General features: G+C 42.9%; 1 protein-coding gene across 1 annotated transcript in view; it reads left to right on the forward strand.

Moving 5' to 3' along the window:
* The first annotated feature begins 477 nt into the window (after positions 1-477).
* The window catches only part of LOC148016245 (ACT domain-containing protein ACR11-like), a 64,350-nt gene continuing 39,891 nt past the window's right edge, over positions 478-24,936 (forward strand). The window contains exons 1-7 of the mRNA XM_087664114.1: positions 478-930; positions 15,618-15,672; positions 15,753-15,878; positions 17,401-17,495; positions 18,174-18,258; positions 18,377-18,433; positions 19,150-19,205. Coding sequence (XP_087520240.1) covers positions 728-930; positions 15,618-15,672; positions 15,753-15,878; positions 17,401-17,495; positions 18,174-18,258; positions 18,377-18,433; positions 19,150-19,205 — 677 coding nt within the window. The 5' untranslated portion in view covers positions 478-727. The remainder of the gene's footprint in view (positions 931-15,617; positions 15,673-15,752; positions 15,879-17,400; positions 17,496-18,173; positions 18,259-18,376; positions 18,434-19,149; positions 19,206-24,936) is intronic.

Here is a 24,936-nt window from a genome sequence, read left to right on the forward strand (position 1 = left end):
GTAGACAAAGAAAGTTCTTCATTCACCCCTTGATCACTTTTGTCCTATTATGGTCATCGGCCTGTATACGTTGAACAAAGATTACTTTGATAGTCTTAATCATGATTAATTCTTTTTATGGAAGCTGTGACCACTGCTACGCCGATTTCAACTCTCTTCATATGCCTCTCAGTGAAGGATGTCCATTGTCGTGGTTGTATTGTTGTGGAAGTGGTGACCTCCCAAAACCACATTTTGCTAGTAATATGGGATTCGAACGTGCAACTGAAATATTCTTTTTGAAGCTAAAGTTTGGGACGTAGGTATTATGTAGCTTCAGGTTTCTTTTGCAAATTGGCGTGACGTGGAAAGCGTGGCGGAATCAGGCACACAGTATTAAGGCGGATTTGAATCGCAGCTAGAATCCGGACATGCTTTGTATCACCCGCTTCAGATAAGACACTTTTGCATTTTGCTCGATTTTCCTCTCTGCCGGGGGGGACGAGCCCCGACGCGGGGAGAGAGACTGCGTGTGGTGTCCCTTTGGAGAGAGAAAAACAAAATCTCTAAAGAAAAGGGGAAATATCTGTATAAGTAAATGGGAGCTTGAATGGAAGCTTCCATGGAATCATTGCCTGAGCCTCCCGATTCGTGAGCCGCTTCTTCAGAGGCTGTTTGAGAGAAGAAGAAGGCGAGAGCCACAGAGAGAGAGAGAGAGAGAGAGAGAGAGAGAGAGAGGTAGTTGGATATGTTTCAGGGTTCCTCCAGCCTCTGTGCGGATATGGCTTCCATGATGGGGGCTTTCCGGTTGTCTGCTGCACCTATGGAGGCTCCATTTGCTGGCTGCATGACTTTGCATCGTCTCATTCTCTCTCCAGGCTGCAGACGTGCTTCAGACAGCGACTCGTTGGCAGGTTTTCACAAAGAAATGGCATCTTTCTCCCAGAGAAGGTATCTATATGATCCTTTGCCACGCTATTGTGGCATAATTTTGCCCGTTTGTGCACTCATTGCTGCGTGATTGACTCAATTTTCCGATTGGTAGATCACGTTCTTTGAATTTATTGTCCGAGTACATACCTTTACTGCAATAAAGGTTGGCTCTAATCAGATTGTGGATAGGCAATGTCAATTATTGTTATTATGATGTGGAAATGGCATGAAATTGAAGTGCTAGGGATATGTACTCTCCTGTGATGGCTGATGGCTGACACGATGCATCCATTATACTTCTCACTGTCACAAACTAAGATTTAGTGATAAATTAGGATTGAAAGATCACCTGGCTGAGGTGCTCTCTTCTTCTGGATCGATCAATTTATTGGAAATTATCATCCCTGTCTGTATTCCACACATGTAAAGGCCACAGTATATGTAAGCTGTTATTTGGGCTGTATTTTGGTGTTCATACGCTGACTGTCCCAATGTTACGTGTCTCATATTCTCCTGTTATCACAAAAGCTCTTCTACCTGTGTGCCATAAATTGTGTACGCACCAGTATGTTCCAGAATGCTTACATTGAAAAACTTGGACTTTAGAAATTTTGCTTTTCAAAGTAGGTCACGTGTGTTGGACTGGAATACAGTAGACAAAGCTAGAACTTTAGGTGTCACCCCCATCAAAATGGGGCAACAAGGAATCAGTTGCAGTGTGTCTCCCATCTGGTGCCATTTTTGCAGACCTTTGCACTTGGTGTGACTGACTCTTGTCCTCTCATCTGCATTCATTGGGTCGATGATGCCAAGATGAATGCTGCTCATCTTTGGCATGTAAAGAAATGCTAGGGCAAACACAAAGGATTACAAGTGTATGACACCACGATAAACACTATGTGATGAATACTCAAATGAAGCGAGGTTTTATATAGATGAAGATGATAATTTTCGCAGACCTCTGCACTTGGTGTGACTGACTCTTGTTGTCTCATCTGCATTCATTTGGTCGATGATGCCAAGATCAATGCTTCTCATCTTTGGTATGTAAAGAAATGCTAGGGCAAACACAAAGGAATGCATGTGTATGACAACACGATAGACACTATGTGATGAATACTCAAATGAAGTGAGGGTTTATATAGATGAAGATGATACAAGGGGCCTCGAAGCTCTGTGTCTAGAGGACCGCCCTGGGCAGAGGTGAGCTGGGAGTGGGGTGGGAGACATTGAGAACAGCTGTAAGAGTGTTTCGTACTTGAGATGGATCCTCAAATGCAAAAGCAGCAGTCCACTGTGTAGGCTGATGACTTGGGCAGCCGTCGAAGGAGCAAAACACAGTTTACTGGGATGTCAAAGATGACTTCAGGCTTCAAAGATATGGGTTATGCTGGCTAGATAGCAGCTCCGTGAATAGACAGATGATCAAGAAGACAATGACATCAGCTGCCAAGGCTTTGGAAAATGCAGGCTGTCTCCAAAGATGATGGCAACATGGTAGATCAATAAGGCTAGACTATAGGACAGCAGGCGATGACCTCTACGCTGATGGCAAGAACTTCAGACTGACGATGACAGCTCTTAAGGGCAGCAAACAGGCTGGGTGGCACCTCCAATACTTGGATGCCGCTCCTTTAGGTTGCAATAGCTCTTGATGAAAGTGTGGAAGGCTAGAGAAGTAATGAGTGGGTGATGGGTAAATAAAGCTGTCCAACAGCCTGTGGCTCTTGTGGGAGCGGGCTGAGGGAGGCGCATCGTCCACCGGAGATGGATCCCCAGTGCAGTGACCACCACTTGGAGCAGAGGTGGATGAATAAAAGTGCCGAAAACACAGATATGACTGGCTGTAAATGCAAGCACAAATCAGGGTGATGCCGGAAATGGATGGACAGCAGAACATAGTCATCTTTGGGGCTGAAACTGGTAAGTGCAGCAATGTAACTGCCTAAAGATGATGGCAGCTGATCACTGGTAGTTGTGGGAGGCTGGGTGATAGTTGTAGACCATGTAGCAGCAATCATCGGGGGCTGGACAGCCAGCTGAAGAGGATTGATGGTGGCTGAAACCTTCAAGACAAAGATGGGGCTGAATGGTGGGCAGCTTGTCTATTTATAGATGTAGAATATTCTCCCAAATTAGGGTTTTGCATGTGGGACACAAAAACTCTTTAGAATTGCTCCCCCCCTTTAATGAAACTTCAGGTAATTTACATGTTTGGGGCTGTTTTAAAGAGTAATTAGTATGGAATGAAATGGAACGAGAGGGACTGGAGAAAAAGCTTAAGCCCATTTTTCCGTAAGGTATCCTGTGCGAAAACAACTAAGATATTGGACAAAGGGTGCATGATAGTTGCCTACTGGCCTACCAAGACTATAGACTCTAGAGACAATGATTATCTTACCAAGGGAGTCCAAGTGGTCACACTAAAGAGACCAAGGCATTGGACAAAGAGTGCTTGTTAGCTGCCTAGTAGCCTATGAGGATTTGCAAAGGTGGATGGAATCACATTGAACTTCTTTCTTCTTTTTTTTGGGGTGGGTTGTTTGAAGAGAAGACATGGTTTGCGACCTCTTAAGTAACTATGCAGGGTGAAGAAGTATGGTGATGTGGTGTTAAAGAACCATTGGTGGAGACATCTTAGGATCTGCCTAGGTGTGCTTTGCATAATGAGATGCATAGAGTAGTGCACTACAGGATGAGAATGTGCATGCAACAGGTGGTGCCACTTGGATGGTGTCCATCATGAAAAAATTGTTCACTTGCCCAAGTGCCCTTGATTGATGATGATTATGCAATAAAAAGGGAAGATACAATAGGACAGGGAGGTTGATGTCGAAGACAAGTGCTGAAACCTGTAGAATACCAAGAAGTGTAGGAACTCTCTCTGAACCTTGGATATTGAGGCTAGAGGAAGAAGAGTATTGAGAAACCACTTTTTCCTTGTATCTACCTGAGTTATGGTTTCACATTGAGAGCCCCAAAAAAGGCTGGTGCCCTCATTCTGGGCACTTTATCAATGGGCGCTCTTTGAGTGGTAGACCACCCTAGATAGCTGAGGCCTATATACAGGCCACCTCTCCATTCATTCCATACGTTTCTTTTTCATTCATTTGACACTCTCTCCATCCACTAACATCCTTCTTTTTTCTCTCTAGCCTCTCCCTTGCTGTTGACACCCCTTGAGGAAGACATTGTGGTCCAAGGCTTGTGGCTGGCTTACACCATCTTCACCCTTTGCTTCAAATGTTGTGTTTCTTATTATCAGGCTTTCCATTTGGAGCTCTCCCAACCTGGCGTCAACATCCGTGACATTGGCATTAGCTCCCTCCTCTTTCAGGCGTTACTCAGCATTTGCATGTGGCAGTCTGGAGGTCTTCTCCTAGCTTGGTGTCATAATCTCTAGCTTGGCATCAACATTCTCCATCTAGTCGTCAGTCTCCACACAATTGGTGTCATCCGCATCTTTCTAGGCATTTGTGTTTGCAGCGTGAGGACACTCCACACATTTAGCGTCAGCATCTTCATCCGGGTGTCAGGATCTAGGTTGCTCTCCTTGCATTTGATAGCTCCTACATATCCATGCATTTGCATTTTGCAGGATGGCTTATTTCTTGGCGCCAGAGGATTGCGCTTCGCTCCCTCGATAGGTGGTGATCATCTTTTTCCTCCTTGATAACATCAGAGGACTACACTTTGTCCCTCGTTAATTATCCTTCATCTTCTAGTGATTACTTTGATAGCCCATTGCCTAGAGGGTTGTGTTTTGCTCCCTTCATCGCGTAGATTCCCCATAGTGTTGCCACCTGATTTAGACAGGGCAATGTAGTCATCTTCTGAGCTTTGGCTCTGTTGTAACAACTTTTCTTAGGCATTTGCATTTGCAGTGTGGGGACACTCCACACATCTGGTGTCAGCATCTTCATCGAGATGTCAACATTTGGGTTGCTCTCTCTACGTTTGATAGCTCCTACACATCCAGGCATTTGTGTTTTGCTATGTGGCTCATCTCTTGGCGTTAGAGGACTGCGCTTTACTCCCTCAATAGGTGGTGATCATCTTCTTCCTCCTTGACAACATCAAAGGGCTACACTTCGCTCCCTTGACAACTATCTTTTACCTCCTAGTGATTACTTTGATAGCCCACTGCTTGGAGGGCTGTGTTTTGCTCTTCACTGTGCAGATTCCCCATAGTGTTGCCACCTGATTTAGATAGGACAATGTAGTCATCTTTTGAGCTTTGGTTCTGTTGTATCAGCTTTTCTTAGGCATTTGCGTTTGCAATGTGGGGACACTTCACACATTTGGTGTCAACATCTTCATCCAAGTGTTAGCATCTGGGTTGCTCTTCCTGTGTTTGATAGCTCCTACACATCTAGACATTTGCGTCTTATAGCATGGCTTATTTCTTGGTGTTAAAGGATTGTGTTTCGCTCCCTTGATAGGTGGTGATCATCTTCTTCTTCCTTGACAACATCATTGGACTACGCTTCACTCCTTCGATAGATATCCTTTATCTTCTAGTGATTAGTTTGATAGCCCACTGCTTGGAGGGTTGCGTTTTGCTCCCTTTACCATGCAGATTCCCCATAGTGTTGCCGCCTGATTTAGACAAGACAATGTAATCATGTTCTGAGCTTCGATTGTGCTGTATCAACTTTTCTTCACATAGTATGATTCAATGTTTCATTATCTTGCTCTTTTGTGGTTTTGAGTTCCTCTTCTCTCTCAGTGTTTGCCGAGAACCATGATGAGAGATGAAGATGAGGGTGAAGCATCTTGACTAGAAGAGCAAGGTAGAAGTTGATGCCCTAATAGCATCAAAAGAAATATTGCAAGATCGGTGTTAGGAGGGGAAGCCTCCATGGTGGTAGAAGAGTAAATCTCCTAGGAAAGATGAAACCATGAAAGAAACGGTGCATATGCCATGTCTTTAGCCAAGGAAGGATTGATTCAAACTTGTACGTTAGCCCTACACTGAAATAGAAAACCCTACAAGATATCAGAATTTGCAATACAAAGGTTACCAATGAGATTCCCCAAAGTAAAACAAAACAAAAAAGCAAAGCTAAATGAAAGGTTTACAATGAGTGTGTGTGTATTAGTGAATGTATGGAAGACTAAAGAAGGAATAAGCAAGGATATGGCTACCATCGTGTTCTTCCATTAATAGGTGGCTGCCAATGAAAAGCATGACAAGGTGGGAAAGTGTGCCTAGGGTCGGGTGCAAGGGAAGATCTTAGAATGAATGCAAAGAGTGCAATGGGAGAGGAACCAGTAAACCAATTAGCTAATCCTTTAGGGGTAGTGAAAGATAAGGTTGTTGAGATTGCCCATGTGCCACTTATCCAGTGGCAACTATGCCAGAAGGAGCAGATGGGTAGAAGTGAGAGGCATAGCCCTAGGGGATTGTCCAATAAAAGTTTAGGGAGTTGTAGTGGTTTGTTGTGGTTTCTTAGGTGGGATATGGTGGGCCTTGGTATATCCCAAACACCTTCTTCTCCGGTTCCAGTGATGTCTTATCAAGCTTCTCCATCATTGAAGGGCCTGAGACGGCATTATGGACTCTGTGAGGAGGAGGACACTCCACCTTCACCTGATATCACTAACATGACAGAGGAGGACTTTAAGGAGTACTATTGTAACAAGTACGGTGATGTTTACACCCCTCCTGCCAGTTTTGCTACCACATCGCGACCGGTTGGTGAGGTTGGCCACCTCTCCGATCACGGAGGACATAATGACATTTTGAACATCTGGCAATCCATCTTCATCATCTCAGCCGGGTCCAATGCCAAGTTTGTACAATTCTTTTGTGTTGCATGAATCAAAACGCTTGCTTGTTTCTTCTTTTGAGGTACAGGATCCAGATGGCTATGCATATGTGAACTTCAATAGTGGGGGCTCACGAAGCATACGAAATTCAGGTACATCTACATCTTCTATTTCATTTGAGCATATCACACACACTTCTCACTTCCCTCCCATCCCACCCTCTTCTATATCAAACCTTGATAACCTCTCATCATCTTTTCAAAACCTTGGATTACACTCCACATCTGCATCACACACCCTAGGGGTTGGATCTTTTATCTCCACTCCTAGCACCTTTTCCTTTTCCATGGTACTTCGTTAGGGGGAATGCCACCCTTTAACACAGTGCTTCTCACCTTTCAACAAATGAGCACATCCATAACTCCTGGGTCGACTGTAATGGGCATCCCCCTCACTATCCCTAGCTTCACATGTCACATGACCACTCATACGCAGGGGTTTCCATCCTTAGCTTATGGTATGTCTTCATACTCTCCTTGGGTTATACCTACGGAGGGATTTCCATAGTCTTTGCTTCTCGTGTCCCTATCCCACCTCCTTGGGTTTCTCATGTGGCTACCATGCCCATGCCTAGTCAGCCCATTCCTATATATGGATCCACCTTGCACACTACTCGTATGCCTGGTGGGTACTTTGGGGCCCATTCCCAAGTGTACTCCACTTGCAGATTGCTTTGGTTCTACCTGGGCTAGAGACGTGGGGATGCACACCATTCCTTTCACGGTTTCATCATCCTAAGAGTGCTTGCTCTTTTTCTAGCATGGCGGTTTTCCCTCTTGAGGCGGATCGTGCAACATCTCTCTCAATGCTATCATGGCGATTACTTCTACCTTGCTCTTCTAGTGGGGTGCTTGTCCAGTTCATCTTCTTTCATTCCTCAAGGTTCTCAGCACCACATGAAGACCGACATCAGGCTCTTCCTTTTTCGGCATCCATATCCAGGTTGAGAGGGGGTTTCTACCCTGCTTGGTATTCTACAGGCTTCAGCACCTTGTCTTCGACATCGGCTTCTCCCCCCTGTTGTACCTTACCCTTTGCATTGCATGATTTCATCATCTTTGTATTAGGGTGCTTGGGGAAGTGAACAATTTTCCTATGAGGGACACTGTCCAAGTAGCACTTGCTGCATGAGCATTCTTCAGTATGTAGCATACTTTGCATCTCATTGTGCAGATCACCACTTGAGTGGATCCTAAGTTGTTTTCACTGGTGGCAGTTGTCACCACACCACCATCCTCCTTCATCACATGACTACCTCATCACCTATTTTTCCTCGTCATCAACTCCGTGAGTGGATAGGTTAGCTTGGACTGTTTTGTGATGTGTTGGATATACCCTTCCTACTCCTGTCTTTTGGGTCACTTTTACTCAATCGGCCGCATCCCATAAAATTTACTTCACTTCAAAAAAAAAAAAGTGCCATGTGGTTCCATCTGCCTTTGTAGGGCTTGGTAGGCCATTGGGCACCCGATGTGCATCCTTTGTCCGATGCCCTGTCCTCTCTGGGGTGACTACTTGGATTCCCTTGGTAAGATAACCATTGCCTCTGTAGTCTTTGTAGGCCACCGGGCAGCTTACGTGCACCCTTTGTTCGATGCCCTGACTGCTCTAGGGTGGGACGCCTTGGGGTAAATAAACATCACAATGGCTGGCCTAACCTTTCGGCTTAGTTTTGGGCCTGAGAGGGGGTGTTGAGCTAATACATGCATTACTTGTTGATTAGCCTCTTAAGCAGTCCCAAAACACACTAAAAAATGCTCTTTTAGAGTAAAACCCTAAAACAAGGAGCGGTTCGAGAGAGTTCAGTGGGAACCCTAAAACGGGGAGTGGTTCGAGAGAGTTTAGTGGAAACCCTAATTTTTGGGGCACCCTTTCACATCTATAAATAGACAGGCTGCCCCCATTTAGCCTCATTCCGTCCGTGTAGGTTTCACTCTCTCCAGTACAGATTTCAGCCATCAATCTACCTCCACGTGGCTGTCCAGCTCTAGCGACTGCTAGCACCTCTCCCTCCAGCCTCGCAGTGCCCTGGCGCCTTCTTCTAGCTGTCGCCCACTGTCTGGCGCCATGTCCTAGGCTGCATTTGGCCTCTAGCTGCTATCGCTAGCATCTCCAACATCAGGCAACATCCTATAGCCTGCGTTTGCATCCTTTTGGAGCCGCATGGTGTCATCTTCCCACTCTCCAACTGTTGCCTCCGTCTGTGGCTGCCCTTGGTGTCAACGTTTTGCAGTTTCCTCTCTCTTCACTCTCCGATTGGTGGTCATAGACTTGGGATCCGTCTCCAGTGGACGTCACACTCCGACATTGATTTGCCCTTGAGCACAATATACACTCTTACATTCATTTACAACATTCATTCACTTCAGAGTTGTGTTCTCTCTCTCCTTTCTTTTGTTTGTGTTTGAGTTTCGAGTTTTGCGTTTAGGGTTTGAGTTTTGAGTTTTGCGTTTAGGGTTCGAGATTTGCCCTCTATGTCCGTGTCCGTCTCTTTGTGTTTCTGTTGTGGTCGTACACTGTGTGTGTCCTTAGTGCAAACCCTAGCAGTTTTCTTCACGCTAGGAGCAGAGATGGAAGTCCAAACTCCTAGTATGTTGGATACAGAAGTGGAGTGCAATCCTAGAATAATAAATGCAAAAGAAAGAGATTTGGGAGATGTGGGTGGAACGGGAGGGAAGTGTGAAAGAGAAGTGCTAACTCCATGTTCAAAGATATATTTCTAGGTATAGCTATAGATGTATATATGCGTCTATATCCTCCTTGATTCAAATTGAGATGCTGAAAATTATCTGGATTTTGCACACCAAAAGGAGAAATTGAGAGATGGTTGTGAACTCGACACTAGGCTTGGTTGAGATGAAGAAGATGGTTCATTGGTCGTTGCAAATGCTGTACGTCCTCCTTGATCGGGAGAGGTGGCGAGCCTCACCAACTAGTTTGGATGTAGGAGAAGAGCTAGTAGGAGAAAGGTAATTTACACTAAGCACATGAATTCTTCAAACTCCTCATCTGTCACATGAAGCCAAGAAAAGGAGAAAAAAGCGAAGGTGAAGCATTGTCTTCCTCGTTGAGTCCATAATACTTCCTCAGGGCCTCGAGCGATGGAGAATCCTGATAAGACATACAAGGATCCCAAGGAGGAGGAGTTTGAGACATTGTGGAATGGTTAAGTGTTGTCTAGGTATCTTGCTCAAAACCAAGCCTCCACAATACCACAAGATACTCTTTAAAAGAGTACTGGCTTTGATACCGTGTGAAGATATGCTAGGGTTTGCACATAGAGAACACAAAATGTATGAACAAGATTGAAACACAATAACTTAGACAATATTGCAATAAATGCGAACCCTAAAATAAAATGCAAAACTCAAAACACAAAATGCAAAAACCCAAACTCAAACAGAGAAGAGAGAGAACTCTAAAGTGAATGAATGAATGCTGTAAATGAAGGAAAGAATATACAAGATGCTCAAGGGTAGAGCCATCCAATAGCTGATGGCTCTTGTGGGAGTAGGTTGAGGGAGGTGTTGGTGTGTGTCATCCACTGGAGACCAATGGTGAGTGTAGTAACCACCAATCGGCGTAGAGACTGATGAAGAAAAGTGCTGAAAACTCAAAAACGACTTGTTGTAGATGCAAAGGGAAATCGGGTCGATACTGGAGATAGAAGGGTAGTAGGATGGAAACCAAAATGGAGTAGTCTCTGGGGCTGGAATTGGTAAGCAACAATGTAACTGCTTTGAAGATGATGGCAACATATCATTGGTAGTAGTGGGAGGCTGGGTGATAGGTGTAGACCATGCAGGGCTGGACAGCTAGTGGAAGAGAGCTAATGGCTGAAACTTGCAAGGCTAGGTTGGGGCTGAATGGTGGGCAGTGTGTCTATTTATAGATGTAGAATATCCTCCTAAATTAGGATTTTGCATGTGGGACATAAAAACTCTAGAACTACTCTCCGTTTAATGAAACTTTTGGTAATTTACATGTTTTGGGGTTGTTTTAAAGAGCTAATCAATATGCAATGATTTATTAGCTCAACAAGCACGGGCACATGCTCCCTCTCTCCAATAGGACTTGCAAGTAACTAAGTATGTTGACCATGATTGAGGAGGACGAATTAGTGGCCAATAAATAATCCACAATCAATAAAAAGGCAGTCGATTGAATAATAATAAGATAATCAGGTTAGCTAGCATATAATGATCAAAAGCTCATAAATTAGGTGCTAGAAAAACAATGCAAAAATAGTCTTTTGTGTTTTGGCCCCTAAATCCTACTTAGATTAACTCATGAGATGACTAATCTACTAACATCCTCTCTTAGATCATGGGTGATGTGATACGATGACTCATCATGATTAGTCCATGCAATAAAGTCCGTTAGAATAGGACCATGGATACCCAAGTATTGGGTGATTAAGCCACCACCAAGGTGCCTCGAAGAAAACTGGATGTTGATGTTGATCACACCGGTGTGTGAAAATGGAGAAGAATCATAGTGGCTCTCACATTTTGTCAACAATGCCTCGTAGTATACATGGCTATCGTGTTTGCAATGCCTTTCAGCATATGTGACCATGGATTCCTCACCTTTGGCTAGATCATTGAAGTGTCCCCTCATGTGAGCTTAGACTAGAAGCCAATCCCACTCTCTTGTCAAGAAACAACCCATCATGAACCTGGATGTCAATCGCAGCTCCAGGATTTCAAAACCTGCTAGAATTCAGTTGATATGGAAGGGATGTCCCTCTTTGGATACTTTGCACTTGTATACTTGTATAGATAAGGCTCATTTGCCCCACCTCACCACCCCCTCTCACTCCCTCTTTGACATTAGAGAGTCAAGAGGGATGACTGCATTACTAGTACTAGAAAGAAGGAGAGGGAGGGGCAACTAGCCTCTTCTCCTTCTCCGAGAACAAGGACCCCTTCCACGCCTTGGTTAGAGGATGTGAGTCCAAGTCGGAGGAGGAGGATGATTCACTGAAAGAATCCATATCTTGCTTCTTCTTCTTCTTCTTGTTCTTCTTTTGTGAAGCCGCTAATGTCCCTTCTTACCATAATGTTAGCCTTATAGTCCTTGCGCAAGTGTCCCTTCTTACCATTGTGATAGAATTGGGCCTTTGACTTCTTCCTTTCACCCCTCTTTGAAGTTGTGAAGGCCTCATCATGACCACCATGTCGAGATAGGAACCTCCCTTGTAATCTCTGACATCTCATGCTTAAGTAACATCAAGGACATATGTGTGAAACTGATAGGTGTTGATTAGATTTGGGCTTGTAAAGCATTGACTACTCTATCAAACTCTGGAGGGATCTTAAATAGAGCATAGTCCCCATGAGATGAGCCTCTAGAAACCTGGATTGCATGTGCTGAAGTTGATCTAGTACTTGTGTAACACGAAGCAAGAAAGATTGAATAGTATTTTTAGGCTCAAACTTCATTTGTTGGAGCTGGCCATAGAGGGTCGTTGCACACATAGTCAATGGATTCTCCCATATTGCTGAAGCTGTTTTGAAGGATGTAACTGCCGGTAGAACCTCTTTAGGATTGCATCGGAGAAGAGTGGAATATGTACGAGCATCATCGGAATCCCATGTATGCACAATTTCCTCATGGTTGTTAGGGTCCTAATAAACTAAAAGAGGAGTGGGAGGCTGGGGCTGCTCAATAGCTTGTGAAACAATGTACCATAATTGCTTTTGCACAAACCATATTTTCATGACAACACTCCATGTGAGATGGTTAGGGCCATGAGGTTTATCATAAGTGGAGTAGCATGGAGGTGCCATTTGGAGAGCATAGGATGAGAAGATACATCAAAGAAGTGGATGAGAGAGAGAGTACAGCTAGAATACACACAAACTACACTTGGCACGAGTTCACATGCAGTCCAAAGACAGCTGATCACAAAATGACTGCTGAATACAGAAAAACCTGATAAAAAACAGTCAAAGAGTTTGGGAAATTTAATCCCCCAAATTGCAGGAATAACAGAACTGAAATGTAGTTGTTGGACAGCCAAAATGCAGACAGTAGGAGCATGAAATGCATCGACAAATACTGTTGAGCTGAAAATACATTACATTCTAATTAGCTCTTTAAAACAGCCCCAAAACATGTATATTACCAAAAGTTTCGTTAAACAGGGAGTGGTTCAAGAGAGTTTCTAAGTCTAGCTTGCAAAACCCTAATTTTGGGAGGAACCTTTTGCATCTATAAAAAGATAGGCTGCTCACCATTCAGCCCCATCCTTGTTTTGCATGTTTCAACCATCAGCTCTCTTCACTAGTTGTCGAGCCTTGAGCAATTGCTACTACGTGGTCTGTTGCTAAAGCCTAGCCTCCCACTGTTGTCGGTGATCAGCTGTCATCATCTTTAGTAGGTCGTTTTTGTGTTCCAACACTTCTCTTCATTAGCCTGTGTTTTGATTGGTGGCTATTGCACTCGGGATCCTTCTTTGGTGGATGAAACACATTGACACCTCCCTTGGCCACTCCCACTGGAGCCACTTGTGGTTGGACAGCTCTACTCTCGAGCTTCTTGTACATTCTTTACTTCAATTGTAGCATTGATTCATTCACTTTAGAGTTCTCTTTTTTCCCTATTTGTGTTTGTGTTTTTGTGTTTTGAGTTGTAGTGTTTGAGTTTTGTAGTGTACTATTTGAGTTCGTGTATTTCAGTTGTACTTTCTGTGTTTCTTAGTGTAAACCTCAGTATATAAAGATATGGTATCAGAGCTGGTGCTCTTGTTAAGTGTTATAAGGACATGTATTTTTGAAACCTTACTTAACATATGGATTAATTTTTAATCACATGGTTGTTGCACATGTGAGGTGTAACTGGGGTTAGAGTAAATTTACGAGCTCGAGGCCTGAGGAAATCATAGGATGTCAAAGGCAAAAGTTGCTATAAGTTATGTTGCATAGTCTACAGGTACTTGGTGTATTTGGTGCTAGTTGTTGGTCTAGATCATTCATTTGGCCATAAGTGTCAATTGGTGATACTAGAGAAGTGGTGTTTAATGGTACTTAACATCAATTTGATGGTCAAAGATGTCGTAAAGATACCCGGGAATGGAATTTGCCTCGCCAATTCAATTATTGGCCAATCAGATTATTGTTTAGGGCACCGAAATAATTATTAGATTAATTTTCAGCATTTAAAGACTAAAAATTAATATTTAATTACAGATAATGTTGGAAAAACCATTTAAGAAGATTGCCACTTGTCAAAAATGCCTATGCAAGACTGAAAAACGTCTTTAGAGGTTGGAGTGGCATTTTTAGTATATTCAACTTGCAAGAGAGAGGGAGAAGATGTTGCTGGTCTGATTTGCAGCCATTGGAGGACCTTCTGAGGCAGCCAAGGGTAGAAGAAGTCCAATCAACAGCAGGTGACAGCATCTACAAGCTGTTGAGATAGGGCAATAGCAGTAAATGACTGATTTTTTTTAGTTCTTTGCATGTACAAGCTGTTGAGACAGAGCAACAAGAGTAAATGATAGATTTTCTTCAGTTCTCCGTGAAGAAAGTCTGAATTTTCTCTCTCCTCAGCATTCTCTCTCATCTCCCAGCCTTTTTATAGGCTTGCTCTGAAGATTACAACATTGAGATCACCATAGGCTGAGAAATTTCAGATTTTTATGTTATAAACCCTAATTTGTAACAGAAATTAGGATTTAGTAGTAGCCTCGGGAAATGTGCTCTGAAGATTACAACATTGAGATCACCAGAGGCTGAGAAATTTCAGATTTTTCTGATATAAACCCTAATTTGTAACAAAAATTAGGATTTAGCAGTAGCCTCGGGAAATGTGCCAGAAATTGGAAGCTATGACTTACAAGACTTGGATTCAATAGGGCTGAAGCTGTTTTTAGCCTATTCAAGTGGAGGAATCGGCAAACCATTGAATTTGGGGCATTTTCCATCTCTATCAAAGCAGGTGAAGGCCAATTTATTGCCCGAATCAAGGGACAAATTAGACTAAAGACTTGCTGGTCATTTTGGACAACAAGGGAAGTTGGAACACCGAAAGGGATTGGGAGAATCCCATTGTACATCAACTTCTTTTTCAATTAAGTTAAATAAATACCAAAAGGGGCGCTAGTTTTGGGGCCAACAAGGTGTCCAATGTCCAAGATTATATGGTAAAGTGTGCATTTCAGTTTTGTAAATTTGTTAAGTGCTGTAAATAGTGCTTAATCAGGTTATTTACCACCCTATCTGAGGAGAAAGGCTGGTTTCAAATGCTACCCCTTGCAGGCGATTGGTTAGGTGCATGCTCATTGTTACTCTTTGCTAATTGTTGTGAGCCTCGTCATTGGGGTAATGACAAATGTTGTTGGGGCTCAGCCCTTGGGCCTTTGTTAGTTCATTATTCATTTCATTCATTGTTTGATTTTTGGTTCTCATTGTCTTTTTGGATTTTCCTTGTTGGGTGTCCATCCATCTATTTCTAGGCAGCCTGCCATTTTGCAACTAGCTTAGTTTATGCTGCACTGTTTAGTCAACATGTCTTCCTTCCTCACATCATACATGGTTGTGTTTGTGCACTTTTTGATTCAGCTTGTTCATGCAGCAATTTGCTTCCTTGTGCTGTCATTCTGACAGAAACAAGCAAATCCAAGGTCATTTATAAATTTTCTGTCTTAGTAACAATGTCTCAGACTTTTAATTCTCTTGCTTTGGTGTTCATATTTTAATGTTCAAGTTTCTTATGTGGTTCTGGGCAAATTTATCTTTGGTCCATGTGAGTAGCCAGTTTGTTTTCAAGTTACTAAGAAGAGTTTTCCAATAAAAAAGGGAAACTAATGCATTTTGAAATGACATAGTTCTAAGGGATATGTTTTGATAAGCTCTTTATGTGGCTAGATGGTTCTCACAAGCTGTTAGTGATACAGCGAACACTCTTCAACCTGATTTGCAGGTATGCTTCATTCCCAGTTCAAGGCATTTCTAGTCTAGTCTTCTTTCATTTTCTTGCCTTACAAATAATTACTTTAACAGAATCCAGAGATAACAGATGACAGTGAAGTGCCAACACCAATAGTTGTGATAGACCAAGAGGCAGATCCTGATGCTACAGTTGTTGAACTTAGTTTCGGAGATCGACTTGGAGCGCTCCTAGACACTGTATGCTATTTAACCTGTATGAAGTCTTTTTTGACTGGAACTTGTTTGTATTTGCTCTTCAATCTCAGCGTATGCTTTCATACATGGATAAAGTCTTATTGATTTGATATGGTCTATTTAACTTTGCTATGCAATGCAGGCCAAAATTCAAGCAGTTAATATAAGTCTGTACATACCCTGGAGCTCAAATTTCATGGGTGCGTTAAAAAATTGGTGGGTGATGCAGTGATATTACACTGCAGAGGCGTAGGCTCACCCACTCTGCACCCTGAGGTTTGAACAAAGTGGCTTGTCCCTACAAATCTTTGCACATGTGGCATGCTATCAACTGGGGATCAGGTCTCTGATTGTAGTGAAAGTTGTCATAAGCTGGCCACAGGTGGTGTAATGGGCCCTTATGCTGTTTGGATCACCTCATCTCCCTAGTGATAGTTCACTGTGGTCGATGCCCCTGGTAGTGCACAACTTAGCAACTACCAAAACATTAAGAGTGGCCAGTCTGGGGGATGCCTTTTCTTTGCTTGTGTTTATTGTGTCTTCTTTTGGGTTTCATGTGCTTGAGAATTTTACTCCAGTGGAATTTTCTGCTCAAGTGTTTTTTCTTTGTTATTCTTGGTCATGTAGTTTATTATTGCTTTTCTTACAAAGACTCTGGAGTTCAATTTGTGGAGGTTCATAGGTGCCATAATCTTGATTTTTTATTTATGGTTCAAGATTGCAAGCATCATGGTAAGAATCGTACCTATATAATCAATATTTAGGAGGAGATGTCAACATCAAAACTGCTTGAAACTAGGACCTGTGGTGTTTAGGGCCTGCCAAGGTTTAAGGAGCTTATCGGCAAAACCCTTGTGTAGAGGTCCATTAGGGTGGGTTTGAGCTGAATACAATGATGAGGAAGTGTGCTGGAGCACTGAGAAGATATAATATATGGTCACCTCTGGTGGTAGGCCTTAACAGTTGACCCCTCTGCTGTTGGTTTAACTGCTCTTTAAGAATCCAGTTTCTTTTACATTGAAGTCTAGGGTTGGATTGAATATTCAAGGATGATTGATAAACATACTCTATGACATTCCAAGGTTTGGCCCTCAAGATGTTAGTTTCTTCCTGTTCATGTTGTCAGTTCAGCCACACCTCACATTGATACAAGGCAAGAACTGGATTGAGGATCTATGATCCTAAGGATTGAATGTGACAAATTCCGTCTGGTCAAGAAGCAGTGCAACCCTAACAGGGAGTCCTCCTTGAAAGGGCAAGGGCTGCATATACTGCAAAGAGGGTTGAGAGAACATAGCTACAGCTACTCATGATGCTGGGGAACTTCAACACACAAAACGATGGTTAAGAGTTCTAGTCCTAATCAGTAGGCTGCTACTCTGGAGTCTTCTCCCTGCCTTTTTCTCAAGATTGTCTATCAAAAGGAATTCTAATACTCCTGTTTCTTCTCCGGTTTAAAGTACAATATATATTCAAGTATTGGATTGGTGATTCAACATGTTGATGTATTTTTGCATGTTTACAGATGCAAGCCCTGAAGGAGTTGGGCTTGAATGTTGTCAGTAGTAGAATCTCAGTTGAGGGGCCAGTAACTCGCAAACGCTTTGCCATTACTCAAGTGTGAGGTTTCTTAACCCAAAATTTCTATTCCATTCACTATTCTAGTGGTTTTACTGGTTTCTTTGCATCATTTGGTATTCCTATTCACTGGTTTACATAGGCTATGTAATATTTACTAGGTGACATATATGTAACATTTACGTAGGCATAGAGAATATTTAGGCACATTGGGAATGGTAGCTTTGTCCCCTCTACGTCTCTGTTCCATGTGACAATATGGTCACAGGGAATGGTAATTCTTGGACCTTCCCATTTCCTGTCCCACATGGCTGTGACCATTTCCTCGTAACTCTTCCCTAGAGTCTGTTTATACGTCTTAGTATTGTACATTGAAGATCTGAATCTGAGTCATGTATTGTATGCTATGCTCATGATTTATTGGTTTGTTTACCTGCATCATCTATTAGTCATATTCGTTGTTCATTTTCTTGTACCATCTATTAATATTACTTACTTAGAGACTGCTAATACCTCTTATCATTGTACTTTGAAATCTGAATGTGGTCAAAATATCATATCAAAGTGGACTAAATACATTTTCTCTGGGAGCATATACTAAGATTGAATGGATTTGATTGTTTTCTTGGGATTTTTGGGAGTACCTAGCTGCTGTGCCATTTATGATACTTATTGATGAATAACTTGATGAAATACTTTTTCTTTTTTGCAATCTTTCAGAAACACGGGTCGCAAGATTGAAGATCCTGAGTTGCTGGAAGCAATACGACTAACTATTATAAGTAACATGCTGGAGTATCATCCTGTATGGAAAGCATTCAATAGTGCTGCTGTCGTTTGTGGTTGTGCTTAATGTGAACCCCATTCAGCTGTCACATGGGAAAGGCAACTTTCTAGCAGCTTTACATTGTTCCTGCATGCAGGAATCAAGCGCTTATCTTGCCCTGGGCAATGCTTTTGGTGTCAAAGCTCCAACACAGGTTAAACACACACTTTAATTGTTGGAAACTATTCATTACAGTTTCAGGATGGAGCATTGCCTGGCATGTGGCCTTGCAAGCTAGTTAACTACATTTGCGAATCTCTTCAAAAATTCTCTTTCCTTTCTTTAGATCTCACTTACCTCTATACCCTTTTCTGTACATGTTGTGCCTGTTCTGATATTCTTCTTAAATGCATTTGTGAAATTCCTTCAGTCATTTGTGCCTTTCTTCAGACCCTCCATATTTCCATACCCTTCTCTGTACATTCTTTAAATAATGTTTTTTCTTTACACTTGTGAATCTCTTCAATCTTTTACTTGCCTTCCTCTAGACCTTTCTTACTTCTATGCCTTTCTAGATACAGGGATGAAAGTCTCTCAAAACACAAGAAGCAAATCTGTTTTTGTGTGCAGATCTGGATATTGATTCTGTTACTTGTTTTATACTGTTTATGTTTGCTTGCTCTTTCGAGTTCCTATTTGGTGTGGTCCTTGTTTGAATGCCACTTTGTTCCTAGAGACCCCTCTAATGAAGCAGATTTAACATTCTTGTTGTATTCTGTGTTGGGTCTTGTTTTTGATGCGAATGGATGTGTCATGATTGGAATCCTCCAGTGATCATCAGAGGCACTTTGATTTATTTAAATTTGCGGTATACTTGGCTCAAGTTATTTCATGAGATTTGCTGAAAGATTCGGTCATTTGAGTCTGCAGTTGGATGTGGACATTGCGACGCACATTGAAATAACTGATGAGGGGAGCAACCGAAGGTAAACAGGATTCCTGGTACAGTGTCTTTTTGACTTTTAGATAGGCATCTTTTTTGCATAGTTTCTCGAACTGTTTAGTTGGTCTGTCTCAAGTGGATTCTGCTATACATGAGTGATGCCTTCTGCACTATTTGCTAAAAACAGAGTACAGTTACCAATCAAAGGCATGATACACAGGCTTATTGGCAGCAACAAGTTCCTTTGTATGTGTACATTCAAGTATTGCTGCCAACCTGGAAATTATGTAAATAGATAACTGGAGCATTCATTTTGACCAATGAGGTGGGGCTGGGAGGTAGTTTCTCTGCTTCATCGGTGGACCAAGGGGAAACAGTGTTTTAAAAAAAAACTAATTGAGTGGTATCGCATATTGTAAGCCTGCTTCAAGTGGTGGCATAGAATGTGGAATAGGCATATTGCTCTATTTCATGCTTCATTCCTTTCAAGATTTAGTTGTATTCCCACCTTCTCAAGCATTCCTAATGTCCTATACCTCATTTCAAGGCTCTCACTTGGCTCTACCTTCATGTCGCCCAGTGTTTTCATCCTTTTCTGTTCCTGTTTCTCACTCATCAATACATTATACACGTCATCTTAAGTGCTGATTCATATCTGTACTCTTTATTCGACATTGAGGCTTGAGATGGCAGGAAATTTTACAGCAGCTTTCATTTCAACCCCTTTTTTTGCATCGACTCATTGTTTCATGTGAGCACACAAGTCATTCCCTTCTTAGGAGGTAAACTAGGCGGGCATGCCAGTTTAATAGGCATCTGGACTGCAGTTAAGGGCATGAATGTTAAAACTTGAATGTTTTAACTACAATATTTGCTGCAGTTGAATCATTTTGTGAAACTTTGGAGTAGCAGTTTCATGCTAATCATAATTCTACTTTCATGATTTGATTTATCTTTTTCTCAAGGAGCCTAATCAAGTTTATGCACATGAGTTAGAACACTCAATTGCTTTACCCATGAAAATAGTTGCATGCTAATGACTGCACATAGGAGGGCCACAAATGCTTGGTACAGCCAAGTGAGGCTTAGATTGTTCACTTTAAAGTGAAGTCTCTACTTTCTCTCAGTGATTGGATATTCACATTTAAACTTGACCTACAGACCCTATCTTATATGTATATATACACATGCACACAGTCTTTTTGCATGCATGCATGCACATGTGCAGTCTTTTTTTTCTTATCCTCTTTGCCTTTGGGGGTGATACCTTGTCTTATTGGAAGGAAACCCAAAAGGGGTGAAAACCCACCATACAATATAGAAAGTTAAACATTACAATATCTTCCTCACATTGAAGGGCAAGGATAGAAAGTAAAAGATAATACAAAAGCTTGCTTTCGTCAAGGGAGTAGGAAGTGTGGACTTTCTGATTTAGGAACTTTACAATGGTGATGAGCTTTTGGCAGGAAGTACTAATTAATCATGAAATATAAAAGAACATTCCTAGAATGAGGAGGTTGATACAATATAGAAAAACAACCGTATGCACTTTGCCCTCTTTGTAATAGAACCAGCCTGAACCAACATGTTGTATGCATGCTTTATTATGGCCGATTGATGATAAAACACAATCACATTTGACACACAAGGAAGGTTCATAAAGCTCTTTTGTCCATGAGAAATAAACAATAGCATTGGTTGCACATTTTTAGTTTGAGCTACATCAAGTACTATCGACAACTACAGAGATGGCTCTAGAGTCGATGCTACAAACAACAAGATCTCCTACATTGGCGTCCCTTCCTATACATTTGATAATTCATGGTGTCTATCAAAATCACGATGAACTTGAAACTATATTGGGCCCACTTGTTTTAGTTGATCATCTTTCAATTTGTCCACAGAATGAAAGTAACCCTCTCTCTCACAAATCATGCAAAGGATGAGCATGCATCGCATGCATAAACTATGCAATAAAAATAACTGCTTATGAGATGATAGTAGGAAGAGGGAAAATCAACCTTTCTCCATTGTTGATTAGTAGTACATTAATATGGCTTTATTATTGTTCTTGAAATGGTACAAGAGCTCAAGAAGAAGGTGCTGTAATGAATTTAGGGGTTCGCTGTTCCATAAAATAGCAGTGAAAGAAGAGTGAATATTTGTTAGCCAGTCATTTCCTGGACAGTGCGGACTTTAGTGTCACGTCAGCACCTGCAGTCGAACAGTTTACTGCATTCAGACTGCTGCAGTTATTTCCTATTTTTTCGGCTATTTATAGTCAGTTTTGTGGCACACTTCAGCATTCATTATTTCAGATTCTGATCTTGAGATCTGTTGGCTGAGACAGATTGTGCTTGGGCTGACGGAGATTGAGGTCATCAAGTCGGAGACATACGTAGATATTTCCTCTGCCCCCTTGTGTATTTCTGCACTCTTATACTACATACTACACCGCATATTTTCTGCGTTTACATTGTCTCATTTTCTCTCTCTCTCTCTTCTCTTTGTGTTCACTCTCTCTCAGTCTTTGTCCTATGCTTCTGCATCTCTGCACTTTGACATGGTATCAGAGCAGTGAAGATGGACTGACTGAGGGTTGAACCTATCTGAAGAGGAGATTTCAGTGCGACACAAGGCTGCGTTTCTAGGATTCGAGGGCGAGCGGGAGGGCTGCATATCGGATCAAGGCTGAAGCGAGCGTGGGCGTGTGGGATAGGAGTCTAATTGGTGAATTTGCTATAGGTTTTTGCTATTCGAAGGGGAGGAAGGCTGCGTTTGAGGCCTTCCATTGCAGATTTTACCTTTTCATCGCCTCCGACGCGGGTGAAGAAGGTTTGGGCAGCGGAGGAATTAGTCCTAGAAGGTTGCGTTTTCACAATCAGAGGGGGTTGCTTTTGCGTTTGTGTAGGTATTGTAGGTTAACATGTCTACAGAGACTGATTTGGATTTCTAGGCGATCATGGACAGGAAGGTGCTTGTCTTACCGGCTCTTCCATCTGATCAAAAGCTTGGTGGTGACAATTACCACATTTGGCGGGTGATGATGTTGGCCATTTTAGAGTCTTATGATTTGGCGGAAGTGGTGATGGAGGAGATTAAGAGGGATGAGTCCAAACTCTCTTCCAATGCTCGTACGGAGTTGACCAAGGCCTAGTCTCATTGGGACAAATTGAATGCCAGGATTTGATCTTTTCTGTTTCTGTCTTGCACCATAGCCGTGATAGCTCACATCGAGCACTTGACGGTGGCTTGTGAGATATGGTTGGAGCTCGACCAGATGTATAACCGGATGACCTTGATGAAGAGGGTTTCTTTGGAGGTGCAAATGCAGACTTTGTCCGTGAATAAGTCTTCTTTGCTTCGGGAACACATCAACAAGCTTCGGCAGCTTCAAATGCAGGTTCAAAATGCGGAGAAGCCTATTTTCTCCGAAGACATGGTGATCACTTTACTATCCCAATTGCCGCCACGATTCAGTACTTTTTATTTCGCTCTTATTGCGTCAAGGCGGGAGTGGACTCTTTGGTGAGAAGAGTTGGTTCCTATGGTGTTGGACTAGGAGGAACAATTGAAGGGACAGAATGTTTCCAAATCGGAGGCATTGGTTGGTCAAGCCTCTTCGAAGAAGGGGAAGGACCAAAAGAAGAAGAAGAAGGATAACAAATCCAAGAAGGACAAGGAGAAGGAATTGACTTGCCATATTTGTGGAAAGACCGGTCACTGGAAGAAGGATTGCCTTGACAAAGACAAGAAGGATACCAAGAAGAAGGATACGAACGATTCTGGAGCGGTGGCTGCATCCTCATCAGCTGCTTTTCTACACTTAACAGTCATTGAAGACTCTCCATTGAAGACTTCTGATGCTGCGATGACAGCTCCCCATGCTCGAGAGTGGATCATGGACAGTGGTGCCTTCCGGCACATGACTCCTTTTGTTGGTGTTGCACATTTGCGACCTTTGCGTGGGCAGATTTTCATTGGAGACAGCTCTTCTGTGTCTATTGCTGCGCGGGGTAAGATGTAGCAGATAGACGTGGTGGTATCCACACCTCTGAGGTGTTGCATGTGCCAGGATTGGGGTATCATTTACTTTCGGTCCATAAGATTTGTGCTCTTGGCCTCTTGGTGGAGTTTGACAGTGATACTGTTTGAGTCCTTGATCATGGAGGGATTGAGGAAGGTTCCCTCTGTAGGGTATGAGGAGAATGGCGTCTACAAATTGAAGTCTTCTTCAACTCTTACTTCTCTTCTTCTTACTTCTCAGACACAGTCCGAGCTATGGCATGCTTGGTTTGGCCATCTGAACTACGAGTACCTTCGGAAGGTGTCGCTCGAGTCGTTTGTCGGAGCCTTGCTGGACATAGTGGTGAGCCATCAACCATGTGTCTCTTGCATTCGTGGGAAACTGCATTGGGGTGCGATTTTCAACAAAGCTTCTAGGCAGTCTACTTCACCCATAGAGCTTGTATCTATGGATCTTTGTGGTCTAATGAGGATCGAGTCCCTTAAGGGGAGCTTGTACTTCATGTTGATCGTAGATGATTACAGTAGGATGACTTGGGCCTATTTCTTGGCTTTGAAGTTGAAGGCTTTCTCTCACTTCAAGGATTGGCTTCTCTTTGAGGAGAACTGTTCTGGCCAGCGACTGAAGACCTTGTGTTCAGACAAGGGAGGTGAATTTATGTCTAATGAGTTTGCTCGTTTTTGTGCAGATAGGGGCATTCACCAGGAGTTTGCTAACACCAACACTCCCCAAGAGAATAGCATTTTGGAGCGGAAGAACCGAAGTGTGATCGAGATGGCACGCACCATGATGGAGCACTGACAGACACCTTAGTTTCTATGGGTTGAGCGAGTAGCTACCGCAGTTCACATCCTCTATTGATCTCCTACTTCGGCTATTGATAGGATGGCACCTTTTGAGGCTTACTTCGGGACTAAGCTTGATGTTTCTTATTTTAGGATCTTTGGGTGTGACGCTTATGTGCACATTCCGAAGACGCAGCGTGATAAGTTTGAGGTGGCTTTCCGACGACAGGTTTTTGTTGGTGGCTGTAGCTCCCAATCCCAAGGTTATCGTTTGTTTGATCCCATAAAGCGGGATGTCTACACGAGCGAAGATGTGCGGTTTATGGAAGTTCTGGCCACAGAGGGGAGTGAGGAGCACCCCATCCTTGGAGATCCAGGGGAGAGTTGGGCTCCCGCGACAGTTCCTTTGGAGCTAGAGGCTGTCGATGGAGATTCTTCTTCTGATTCAGAGTCTTCTCTTCCATCGGCAAACCCTGAGGAGCTTTCGCTGATGGATGTTCTTGAGTCTTCAGCAGATGGAGACGACAGGGAGAGGTTTGTCCTCCTTCTCGTTGGGCCCGTGACACACTCCGAGATTCAGGGATTGAGGAGGTCCCTGAGGAGTGGGAACCACATGATGGACCGCGGAGGTCACAGAGGAACCGGGCACATTCTTCGGAGCTTGTTTGCTCCAACTATTGTTTGCTGACCCGTGTTATGCAGGATCGAGAGCCCACTTCAGTGAAGGAGGCTTTGCAGTCTAATCATTGGCGGAAGGCCATGGAAGCCGAGTTGAAGGCTATTGTGAGGAATGGCACTTAGTCTCTTGTGCCTCTTCCCTCTCACAAGAAGGTGATTGGTGTTAAGTGGGTCTTCAAGACCAAGTACCTTAGCGATGGTTCTTTGGACAAGCACAAGGCTCGTGTTGTTACTAAGGTTTTGCTTAGTCCCCCGGCATTGATGTCCATGATACTTTTGCCTCC

This window comes from Lygodium microphyllum, chromosome 23 (genome assembly GCF_053477565.2).
Source record: "Lygodium microphyllum isolate KBCC chromosome 23, Lygodium_microphyllum_v1.1.10, whole genome shotgun sequence".
Classification (NCBI taxonomy): Eukaryota; Viridiplantae; Streptophyta; class Polypodiopsida; order Schizaeales; family Lygodiaceae; genus Lygodium; species Lygodium microphyllum.